Source organism: Anguilla rostrata, chromosome 13, assembly GCF_018555375.3.
Source record: "Anguilla rostrata isolate EN2019 chromosome 13, ASM1855537v3, whole genome shotgun sequence".
NCBI classification, from domain to species: Eukaryota; Metazoa; Chordata; class Actinopteri; order Anguilliformes; family Anguillidae; genus Anguilla; species Anguilla rostrata.
The window spans coordinates 32233567-32246325 of NC_057945.1; the positions used below are offsets into that span (position 1 = coordinate 32233567).

Genomic DNA, 12759 nt, shown 5'->3' on the forward strand with positions numbered 1-12759 from the left:
TGTCAGTGTATAAGCGTGCACTGCTCTCTTTTTTTATCGTTTTCTATCGCGGAGCGAGAGGGAGAGATGAGCTCTGGCAGGGCGGACGAGCAGACGCCAGCCCCGGTCTGGGCTTGATTTGTTTCCGCGTGCGGTAGCGGGATTCCTCTCTCCGCGTTCTTATCTCCCGGGGTGGGGGGGGGGCAAGGGGGGGTTTAAAGCGCGCGGAGTTTACGAAAGTGTCGGAGCTCTGATTGTGCACCTGCCGCCCGCCCGAGTCGGCGTCGGAGCGCCCCGGGAGCCCCCGGCCGAGCGGAGCCTCGCACCTGCGCCTCCCCCCCCCACCCCCCACCCCCACCCGCCCCCTCTGGCCACCGGCAGGCTAGCTTTCTTTCACACGGACTGAACAAACGAAGCGGGGCGGAGAGGGGGGGTGGGGGGGGGACACGGCTGAAGTCCCCTTCTCCTTCCCTGTGGCGCGCGGGGGAACGGGAACTGACATGCCGCGCTGGAGGACCAGCCGACGCTTTCTCCACCGTTTCCCAAGAGCACCGGCGACCAGACGCCTGCGGAGGACGGACCGCGGAGTTTGAGCCCCGTTCGGGCGTTCTTTTCCTTTTTTTTTTTCTCCTCCACGCTCCTTCTTCTTCTCGTCCGCATCCCACGTGTGTGCGACCCCACCCCCCCCCCCCCCCCCCCCCCCCCCGCCCGGAGGTGTGGAGTGCAGCATGACTAGCTGTCACTACCCCAGCGCCACCCCTGAGAGGGAGCGGATGTACCAGCACAAGGTCTCCCTGGTGGTGCGCTACTTCATGATCCCCTGCAACATCTGCCTCATCCTCCTCGCCACCTCCACCCTGGGCTTCGCCGTGCTCCTCTTCCTCAACAACTGTAGGTTTTCTCCCCCCCCACCCTCGTGTGCCTGACCACTCCTGTCTCCTGTCAGCTGAGCGAGCGTGTTCACCTGCGCACGTGCTTGTGGTTCAGCCTCCGTGTGTCTCAGTGTCTGTGTGTGACGGGTTCGTGTATCTGTGTCAGTTAGTGGTGTGTGTGTGTGTGTATGTGTGTGCGTGCCCGTGCCCGCTTGTGTACATGTGCATGAATCTTTGTGTGCCCTCGTGTGTGAGTGCGTGCCTTGACGTGCACGTGTATCTATTTTTGTGTGTGTGACTGTGTGTGTGTGTGTGCGTGCCCGCTCGTGTACATGTGCACGAATGTTTATGTGCCCTCGTGTGTGAGTGTGTGCCTTAACGTGCACGTGTATCTGTTTGTGAGTGTGTGTGTGTGTGTGCTTATGGATGTGTGGCTCTGAGCATGATAGTCCTGGCACATTCAGGTTTTATCCGTAGATCACGTGGGTTCATGTTGTCGTTTGCACTCTGCTGTAGTTTTAACTGTAGCACAATGCTGAACGGTACAGAGAGACGGTGTAAAGGAAAAGCTCAGCACGCCCTCTTCACCTGTGATGCTGCCGTCATTGCAGGCGGCGTGTATTAACTACGGGAGAGGGGGGAGGTGACATCAGAACGGTGTCGTTCTGCTGCAAAAAAAAAACCAGCCTGAACCCTCTGCTCTCCCGCGCGAAAAAAACAAACGGCGTTCCGTTGAGCGTTGGAACGCGACTCACAGACGCGATGGCGATAGCCGCCGCGCCGCGATGAGCTGGCCTTTCGCTTTTCAGAACGCGAGTCCCGGCTTGAATTTGGAGCCGACGCGTTGTGTCTGGAGCTTGCGCGTCGTGAGCGTAGTCTGTGAGCGCGTTACGCGTCTGTGAGCGTCCGTGTACGTCCGTCTGTGCGTACGCGCTGTGCGCTCCGGCGTGGCTTCGCGCTGGGGCGTGCTTTTTGCGTGCTGGGTGTCCGCTGTTGCTTGCGGCGGGGCTTTCAAATAGGCGTGTGATCGAAACATGAAAGAGTTTACTTGAAAGCGCATCAAGAGAACGCTACAGAAAGAATGAGGAATCGGGTAGAGAGAGCTGTGTTTCTGCGGTGGCCTGTGTTTTAATGACCGTCCCAGACCCGGGGGGGCACAGAGCAGGGGGACGTTGGACGTGAGACGCGTGGCATTTGGCTGTTCTTATGCTCTCGCTTTCTGGCCTTATCGGCGTCAGCGCCGAATTCGTGGTGTTTGTGTCCGCCTCGCCGATACAGCTCTGTCCTCTGTGCCATCACACTGGCAGATCAGTAGACAAAATAACAAGGGATTATTTCGCTGAATGTGGATGTCTCTGAAGTGTACTGCAGCGGCTGTTGGGAAATAGCTTTTTTTAAAAATTCCCTTTAAACCTATTTTTGGTTTGTCGGTGCATTTAATTAGACTGCGACTCTCCAGAGTTCCAGGGTGGCTCTTTGCGAGAGCATTTGTGCAAGACCCCAAACTCTCCAAGCCAACTTTTTTAAGAAGTGTTTCTACCTCTGTGCTAAAACAGCACAAACCCTTCCACCCCCCCAATCCCCCTCCTCTACCCCCACCCCCACCCCCATTTCAGCCTTCACTTCTCACAGACAGGAAGAAGGGTTGGGGACACACCACGGGTCATTAGCATCACAAAGCTTTTTGTCAGTTTGGCAGAAGATTGTCCCGTTGGGATCTGGGTGGCATCGTACTTCATTTTGACAGGAAGCTGGGTGACGCGGCTTTCAACCCGATCAGGACAGTGGAACTCTGGTTCTTCGGTACGCTGGTCTTGCTGCTGGGCGCGTGTAATAGTGAGGGATGTCACTGGGGTTGGAACAGAAATTCAGTTAGATTTGCCCATAATAGGCTAAAGCAAGCCTCAGAGGCAGAGGTGGCATTCACACAGGCACAAATGTGTGCACATAGCTGCATACAAACATGCCATTCACACCAACACACACAAACACTAACACACACACACACAGACGCACGCACACATATGCGTATTCAGATTCGGCACATGCACAGTATACAGTATGAACAGCAAACCCGAGACACGCGTGCACATGCACTCGCTTGCCTGTTGGCCAGTTCGCAGTTACGTGAGTCACCGTGACGTCGCGGAGCCGTGACAGTCTGTTGAGGGCGCGGTCTTCTTCGGCCACGCCCTGCCTCTGCTCTGCTGTGCTGGGCTGCGTTAATGAGCAGAAAGGCCACAGCCATCACAACTGACCCGGAGACTGCCTCAACAGACACTTCATTACCGAGGCACTTGAAAGTGAAAGAACGCCTCCCCCCCCCAGCTCTCCCAAAGCCACCACGTGCCCCCCCCCCACCCAACTGCCTCTTCCTCACACTGCTGCTCGACGGGCCGTTTGAAGAGAGCCCGAATCTAAAGCGGTAAACCTGGCTCCTGGATGCTGTTTGAGATAAACAAACGTTCTAATCCGTGTTTCCTGATAAAGAGGCGCTGCCGTATAATTAATAGAAGAAGAACAGACCGTTCTTATTTTGTCTATGGGGGGGTTTGGCAGTGTTTTCACTCCGCTTCACCCTTTGCCCTGAAGAAAGGTCACCGCGACCCATCTGTGCTAGGGAAAAAATGCCACTTTAGTACAAATGTGAGTTCTGACATCACCAGAGTCGGGCTTTGGTTGCCGGGCAGATTGTAGGTTTGCCCGCCACCTTTCCCTCCCCCCTGCCCTGTTGCCCATTGCCCAGTTTATGGGGATATGCTAGTAATTATTTTCAATTCATTTTTTGAACTGGGCGGGGAATGCTTGCTTTCCAGTTCCCAGCCGCTGCAGTCACATGTTCAGCAGTGGTCCAATGTGGCGCCCTTCGTGCTAGTAATCTTAAGCGGTGCAATTTCAATAGGCCCTCTTTGGCCTCATCTGCAGATGGTGCGCGTTCACATATGCGTCAATATTTATGTTTTGTTTGGCCAGCACGTTGGGCTGCGATCCAGGCCCAGCCCCGTGCAGACAAAATATGTGCGACAGACGAAAAAAAAACTGTTGACAGAGGTCGTTTGTGTTCCGTCTGCTTTTCGCCACGTATTGCGATCGAACGTACGCAGTTTGTGAAATACGCCTGACACAAATTGCCCGGACTGTTAATACTGTTTAAACTTCTGAAGCATAATTGTTTGCTTTTGTACTTTTTTTTTGTATGAAAACTTTCCTTTCCCGGCAGGAATGGATTTTTTTTTTAAAAACCTCTTACATATTAAACATTATTTCCGCGCTCTTAAGGTGCAAGGTTATTAGGAGCCCGGCAGCGCGTTCGCTAGTCTCTGGTTACTCACGCTTATTTTCTTTGGTTAATTCCCCTTCGCCTGGAGAGGGGCGCTGGGGGGAGTTTGTCCGTTTGTGAGCGCAAGCCAGTTTCCTGCCCGCAAGCGTTACTCTCACTTCTGGTCCTCGCGCTCGTCGCACAGCTGTGGCTCGAGGTGGCACGCAGCGAAGTGTTCCCTGTTCTTTAACCCTTTATGTAACTCCAATGTAACGGCCGTCATTCTAAACTTGTTGTTTTTTTTTCTCTCTCTCTCCTCTTTCTTTCCAGACAAACCTCCCTTCACCCCAACGCCGCCCCCGGATGGTAAGTCTCCTGATGTTTTTTTTTTTTACGCCGATCGCTCGCGTTGATGCCGGTAGAGCAGGTGGGGGGGGGGGTGTTGGTCTGCGCTCTGGTCTTCAACGGTCAGTGCCAGCCCTGGCCTGTGAGGGGCGCTAAGCAGGATTTGATTTGGGGGATACCCAGCCCACCTACTGTACCCCCTAATTATATATATATATGTATATATTAGTATATTAGTTTGGGAGCCCCCTGGTGGACGCACAGCCCTAAGCAGCCGTTTGTGTTGCTTTTTGGGTCAGGGCCAGCTCTTTCAGTGATGGCCGTTTGGAATGGGACGGCACTTCAGATCTCTCCCTGGAGACGGTGCCTCTCGATGACTCTGGTTTCATCCCTGGCGTGTCCGTCGCGTGGTATAATCGCGATCTCTTCCACCTCGTTAAATCCCGCCCCCCCCCCCCAGCTGTCCCTGTGTGGTATGTGGGGCGGGCGTGTGCGGCTCCGGTCGGGCGGACCTTCGCACCCCCCCCGCGGCGGTCACCCGCTCGCCCCCTCTGCCTTTTCGCGGCTACGAGTCGGCCCGTTTCTGCTGCTCGATCTGCCACAGTCACGAAAACCACCAACGGCACTCTGCTGGCGAATGGCGAAATCTTAATGAGGACAGATAGTCTTTGCTATTTTTGAAACTTTGTCGGGTACATTCATGCAACAGTTTGACTGAACGAGTTGGGGCTCGGCTCACTGGAGTGTCCCTTCAAAGCTTGCACATTCTTCTTAGGTTTGGTTAAAAATATGAATGTCTTTTGCTGTGAAAAGGATATATATTCCCTTATATTTATTCACTATTTACTGTGTTTACTAATTGTTTAATAAACTACTATCTTTCCTTTTCTCCCTATTTATACGCAGTGACATGTTGTGCATACACTGTATATGAATGAACGGTATTTGCATGTCTGGGCTGGGGAGTAAATAAGGTGCATATTTTCTGTATTGGTGTGGCCATACTTAGCCTGATTCATATCTTTTACGTTAAGTCGTGGCTACAATTTCCAGCTAGTCTTTAGTAAATAGACGTTTGAATATAAATTGGATGTGATGTAAGACATAGATGTCAGCGAATTGGAATTTCAACCCTTGTTTTACATGGAAACAAGTGAGACTGAGATAAAGAGAGAGATTAACTCTCGATAGACGTAGATAGACTGTGTTAATAAAGCTATTATACAGTCACATGGGACAGATGCCAGTTTCTGCCATGGATGACTATGTCTACAGATGTTGTTTTTATATGTAGTCATAAAAAATATATATATTTTGTTACAGTAAGTGAATACATTCTGCAGTTTATGCCGATATATCCTTCCTGTAGTTAAAAATCTTCCGTCAAAGCATATTTCTCCAACCACTTCTCACATTTTCTCAACAAACATTCCCCCCCCCCCACTTCCCTCGTATCAACGTAGCAGATTTTTAAATGCTCTGATCACTACATGCCATCAGCTAAAGGCTTTTATGGCTCTGATGCTTTTAGGGACCATCTCTCACAGAAGAACCCACAGCGAATGTTCCATTAATCGCCATCTTTACTTGGTAACGGTCCCACATTCTAAAAGACCTTTACGACCTTTTTTTCCCGCATTTTGTAAATTTGTTTTTTGACCTTGCCAGTGACAGTGCCAGCTCAGGTGTCACAATAGTTTGGCGTGGTTCAAAATGATTTAAACGAAAGAAAGTGAATTTCAAGGCAGAGGATTCTGTGCTGTTAGTTGTGTTAGTCGGTTAGCTGTGCTAATTTTGTGTTCTTAGCTTGATGTGTGAGTGATGAGCTCAGTAGGGGAACCTCAGTTCTTAAACCATGGTTTTTTAATTCTCGTAAATTCTTGGATCTTTCAATTTATACTGGTTAATCATTTCAAACACTTCTCTAGTAATGTTCCTGCAGATCACATAATCAAAAATACTCCAGCATATTAATCCTCCAACAGTCATTAATTACCCACATCAAACATCACACTAACCGCCAATTATGTCTGCTAGTAGTAATATTCCTTCATGTTAGCCAACTTTAAAATTAGTTCTTATATATAAGCACATTGTATATAGATGAAATTTGTTTTCCAGCACGTATGCAATTGGAACTGGCTTTCTTTGTCCAAAATTTGGAGGTGACTTCAGCCCAGATCCCCCTATAACGAGCCTGAGAATATATCCCCACCCCCCCTCCAAAAACAACTCTTAAGCTCAGTCCAGATTAATATGCATCACCTCAGTGAGAGGCTGGCCAGGCTACTTGGCTGGACAGTTGTGCCTGAATGAAGCCCATTCAGAGAGGGGCTGTGGTATTTGTGTCTCCTTCTGTACCAAACATTGCAACACACAACTCACTCCTCCTGTGTGTCCTCTTGTGTGTTCTTTTTTTGTAATCTGTTTAATGGCAGACAAGATTGGTTTGCACTGCTAAATACAAGAGGCTCCAATTTGACAGGTTAAAAAGAAAAGAAAAGAAAAAGAAAAAAAGAGTGTGCCAATGCGGGTGAGAAATGCAATATGTGTGAGGCGCCGCCTAAACCTCCCCCGAAGTCTTCCAAACGCTGGGCTATCGATCGCCGGGCTCATTTGCCGATGGAGAAAGGCTGCGCTCTCAAACTGCGGCTGTTTCTGCGTTTTCAGAGTGAAACGCCACAGATAGTCCTGTCAAGGGCTGTCATTAAAAAAAGAAAACTATAAAAAAAAACTAAAAGATTGATCGGGCGGCTGCAGATGCCTTCAGAGGAGGCTTTGAGGGACGAGCACGTGCCAGCCTGCCATCTCTGAAATTTGACGGAGGGCTTTGTACTGTAAGACTGAGACGGTCTCACAAATATGAATGAGCATTCCAAATAGAAAGCCAAAAAAAGAAGAAAGTGGTTTTCCAAGTCTAAGATCAATAGTAGATTAAATTAAGGGCCATCGATTGACAGAAATGTTCAGGTTTTATTTATTGAGCGATTTATTTTTGCACCTGATGTGCACTACATGGCCAAAAGTATGTGGACACCTGACATCTAACGTTCCATCCAAAATTATGGGTATTAATATGGAGTTGGTCAATCCACACCAATCTCAACAATTCCATTTCTATATGGACCTTCGCTGTGTGCCCGGGGGCACTGTCATGCTGAAACAGGAAAGGACCTTCCCCAAACAGTTGCCACAAAGTTGGAAGCACAGAATCGTCTAGAATGTCATTGCATGAAGATTTTCCATCACTGGAACTAAGGGGCCTAGCCCAAACCATGAAAAACAGCCTCCGACCAAGGGGTGTCCAGATACCTTTGGTCATATAGTGTAGTTATGGGATTTTAGAAGGCTGTTGTATGAAATCAAAGGTGCTGTAAAACATGTTATTGGAAAACAACTAACTGCAGAGGATGGATTGGTGATAGTTACCAGATTTATCATACAGAATGCTTTTGTCTGTGCTCAGTGATTATTGGATAAATCCTTACTAATAAAAGCCTGATTTTCGGCTTTCAAAAGCGGCAAAGTGACAAAGCTCCCTTTAATTAGTGCCTCACTTGCATCTGAAGTCGGATACCAAGATAATTATTGCCTGTCGTTTTGAGGTATTGTAGCAGTTGCTCCAAATTAGGCTGTTGTCTTCAGACAGAAATGAAAGATAGATTTCTATCCCGTGGGGGAAAGCCAGTTCTGTGGAATCTTGAGTGAGCTCATCCAGGGTAAAGGCTTGGCAAGAATTAAAGTCATGCTTGTCTGTTTGTCAGTCGATGGGTGTGTGAGCTCACTCTGGTACATAAAAAAATTGAAAGGCCTCGCAAGTTTTTTTTTTTTTTTTTTTTGTGTGCGCGTTCTTCTCGCTTTTGGCATGCCAGCAGTAAAGCTGGGCTTTAAATAAAAATTGGACGATTCCTTAGCTGGTAGGGATTTGTGATCCCAGCCCAGATGGTGTCTGATAACAGTACAGGATTTTGCCCATCAGCATCAACCCAGTTGGGCAACCATTTAAAGTGCCATAGGCTGACTTCCACTTCTTTTCCACTTTATAACTTCTCAATTTGAACCAAAAAAAAAAAAGCAGGAAGGAGCCAGTTATGTCCCTAACACAGTGGCAAAGATCAGTGGAAATTTTGGGCTTTCTCATCAATCATCAGTTGTTCACAGTGATAATAACGACGGATATCTGTTAGAGTATTGTTGGAACCCACCGGGTGAACAAAAGGAATCTGCTTTTTGAGTTGTTCCAGCGGTTTAGGAAAATGTCTTGGATGTCCAACCCACCTCCATAATGTTTTCTCTCACTTACTGAGGGTACTTCGCGAATAGAATTATTCTGTTCCTCCTCTAACTGGAGGAATTATGGCTTCAAATCGCCTGTTACGCTTCTGTGTCGTGACTGTTTTGGTTGAGGATGCTGTTGTACTGTCGACACATTAATGCCATTTCCTATTGAGTCCTTGGAAGAATTTCAAAGGACGGCTCTTCAAAGTGTTTTTGCAGATAAATAACTATGTGCCCCAATTTTTAATTGGAACAGTGTTACATTAATTCTGAATATCATAGACATGAAATAGTGCTTTCTTTCCCTTGCTGCTGTATAATTCTTTTAAGTGTAGTTAAAATTTGTTCCAAGGCAGAATTAGAGAATTAGAGGCTTTTCTGTGTTGTTTCCAGATGTAAATGTGGAAAGACACATTCTGTCAATATTATATTGAATTCAGTGAGCATGCAAGTAACATTACAAAACTGTACAGTTACAGTGTTGGCATTTATTGATCCCCAGTTGTGCATTAAAGTAGCATACCATTCTCACAATAAAAAAAAAACAAACATTCAGTGTAAAAAAAAAAAAACACTAATTATAGGTATATGCAAAATGTATGTGGGAATGGGACTGCTTGTGGGAGAGAGAAATATAGGGACGTGTATGATAATAAAATAAGTAAATAAAATAAGTAATGGATTACGGTGTATGGTAGCTCAATACAGTGTGATGCTGATGGTGGACGTTTTCCAGGGGCAACAATTTTAGGCTGCCTCTTGGAGTGTGGAGAGTGAGTCCTACATAACTTATAATGCATAGAAAAAGAAAGAATGGGGGAAAAAAAATCTGTCAGTAATTAATTTGATCCTCGCTGTGTTCTTGACAGTGAGACTCTCACCCGGAGAGCGGTGGATTTAATTACTGCGCCTCCGTTATCTTAATTAAATCTCTTCACGGCGCTGATTCTGCACAATGAGGCCTGAAATCTCCCTCATCTTTCGGGGCGCTGAGGATGGTAGCCCCACATTAAAGGTAGCCTGAGTTCAGATGCTCTCGTGGATTAGCATCTGCTTAGCATACGGTGAGATTACCTGAGCAATGAGCCTTCAAAGAGAGCTATATTAGCCCCGCATTCTCTACAAGATGTGACATTATTGGGACACTGTGTGTTTGAGGCTGTCTACTGTGAATAGACACACACTCACACACACGCACGCGCTCACACACACGCTCACACACACAAACACACACTCACACACACACACACTCACACACACTCACACGCAAGCTCACGCGCTCACCCACGCACACACACATGCTCACGCACGCATACACACACAGACACATGCACGCTCACACACACCCACACACACACACACTCACACACACACAGTGTATTTATGTTATGTGTTATACTCGCAAACAAATTCCCGGATTTCTCCAGAAAAGCCGCTGGATGCAGTTTCCCAGGCCTCATTAGCCTCCTGTATGCTGCCTGCGTAAGCACCGGGATATAGTTAGCTCTCCTGATAGCCTCATAAAAGGAGACACAAATCTGACTTGTTTTGACATTTTCCTGTCTGAGCCGCCGCTGCGTGAGCCTGCAGCGGAACAGCAGAGAAAACCGGGGCGCGGGATATTGATCCGTGAGGGGAAAAATACATTTTGGACGTCGCGAGTCAAAAAGAAAGAAAACGCAGAAGGTCGACGAAGACCGCGAAGGCTCGTTTCTCAAAAATGGCGGTTGAAGGCGGGGGTGGGTAGAGGCGCCGGTTGACTCTTCCGTCCGTCACGGTCTACGGCGGCCGCCCAAGCTGCGTTACCTGGGAGATTTTGTGCAGTGACATCACGGCCGTTCCCGGAGCCTCGGACTTGGACCTACGTCAGCGTAGCCGTCCGACCGTGACGTTGTGGGCTTGACATCCTGAGACAGGCCGGCCTTCACACAAGGGTCCACGTCCTGTCATGGACAGTAGAATATCTCACAGTATTTTTTAACGGGTACCAAGCGCTGTTCTTCGATGCTGTAAACCTGAGGATAAGTATTAAGTTGTACGTACCAAACATTTGCATTTAGACCCCACGGGGCCTGTAAACTATCCATGTTGTTTCTGCTGCCAGTGAAGCACTTTCGCTGGGATGCATTTTCAGTGCTAATTCACATTTTCTGGTAAACATGAATTTCAAGCTCTAATTGGATACAGTGCCATGAAAAAGTGTTTCCTCATTTCCTGTATTATTGCATATTTGTCTCGCTGATTAAAATGACTTTCTCACAAGGGTGATATGGGTTTTTCAAAACTTTTGATGTGTCTTGTGTTTACTCAGTTTCCCTTTGTCTAATACTCCATTTTGTCAAAAGATCTGAAACCAATCAGTGTGACAAATATGCATTGCATTACATTACAGGCATTTAGCAGACACTCTTGTCCACAGCGACTTACACAGCTATGCGGTAATAGAGGCAATCAGGTCGGGGGCAAATGCTTTTTTCACAGCTTTGTATCGGTGTTCAGTGACAAATGAGAAACAGAGTGCTGATACTTTTTAAGAAAATTGCTGTTTGTCAGGGATTAGCAAGGGTTACTACTCCAATTTTCCCTGGACCAGGAGCAAAGCCCTCCATTGTTGTTGTTAGCGCTGTATCTGATGAGGTATAACTTACACAGATCAATGCGGTCATTGGACGCCATTAGGCCAGCTCTCATTTCCAGAACTCCTGTCTTGTTTTTGAGCCCCCCCCTGCAGTGTTTTCGCAGCCAGTTGCTACGCGCCATAGCGCCAAACGGTTGGCTGTCCCCTGCCAGTGATCCGGGGGGCACAGTTCCGCGAAATTCCGACGTTCCGCAGTTTCCCTTGTCGGTACGCTAATCTGCCCCGGCACAGCCAGAGCTTCCCAGCACGTGCTCTACCGCTCTCTCTCTCTCTCTCTCTCTCTCTCTTATCCCCAGTGTTCACACAAAAGGAGGAGGAGAATGATGCAATTTGTAACAGATGAGGGTACTTCTCTGGCTGGTGCGGTAACCTAAATCTCGGGCAACGGCCGGAGAGCCTGTGCAGGCAGAAACCAGAAGAAAGGGTGTCCCCGCCCCCCCCGCCCCCCCTCCCTCTGGGGATCCCTGCCCCTCCTAATCGAATCTGTATTGTTTCCGTGGCTCTCCCTTAATGGCTTGTTTGACGTGCGCGCTCCACGCCGCTGCTCACAATTATGACAAGGTGCTAAGGCTCTTGAAAGGGGCTCGCAGCCAACCAGCCCATTGACAGCTTTTCACCACGAGGCCGGTCGAGAGAAGGCAACGTTGCTGGAGGCCGGTGGTTTTCGCAGACGGGTGTTGCATGTCTGTGAGCTGACAAGCGTGTGCGTTTGTCACTTTGGTAACTTCTTGGCCCTGTCTAATGCATCAGGGCATACTACATCAGCTGTCTGTTCCATTATTCATTTATATATTTTTTTCGAAAGCTTTTTCTTCCCAATTTTTTTCTTCCCTCGTTCCTGCCCAAACACAATTCCAGCCCCGAATTACTTTTCCGTAACACCAGAGGAGCTGCTATTGTGTGGAGAGTCGAGGAATATCCTGCTGGCTGAAGCCCTCACTCCCTGGGCTGAGCTACGGTCAGGATTCAGTGGAAAGGATATACTGCCCAACAGTCCCGTCTGTTTCCTTTGGCTGGACTCAGAGTTTGTAGCTTGAGGGCTCCTAGGTGGAACGCGCATCCAGGGGTATCATGGTGAAAGTGAGGGAAGTTAAGGACTATTGACTTTTGCTATTGACTCCACTCCTCCACTGGTTCTCTGTTCTGTACTTACTGGGCTATACCAAAACCGTTTGTTGATGTTCTGTGGGACCTCATGTCTGAAGAAGAAGAGAAACGGCGGCCATGTTTTGTTTATTTATTTTTTTTACGTGGCCGCTTCACAGCGCCAGGTATGTGCCTGATTTGCATACCCAAAGCACGTTACAGGCGCCGCCAGACGCAGAGAAGAAAGGCGGCTGGAAACCTATTTCTGCACCCTCCATCGAATTTATGTCTCTGTTCCTGGA

The 12759-nt window shown here is 48.2% G+C and overlaps 1 protein-coding gene across 1 annotated transcript in view; it reads left to right on the forward strand.

Moving 5' to 3' along the window:
* Window positions 1-402: 402 nt before the first annotated feature.
* Window positions 403-12759, forward strand: part of LOC135237168 (agrin-like) — a 125617-nt gene continuing 113260 nt past the window's right edge. The window contains exons 1-2 of the mRNA XM_064303988.1: window positions 403-870; window positions 4441-4476. Of these exons, the coding sequence (XP_064160058.1) occupies window positions 708-870; window positions 4441-4476 (199 nt within the window). The 5' untranslated portion in view covers window positions 403-707. The remainder of the gene's footprint in view (window positions 871-4440; window positions 4477-12759) is intronic.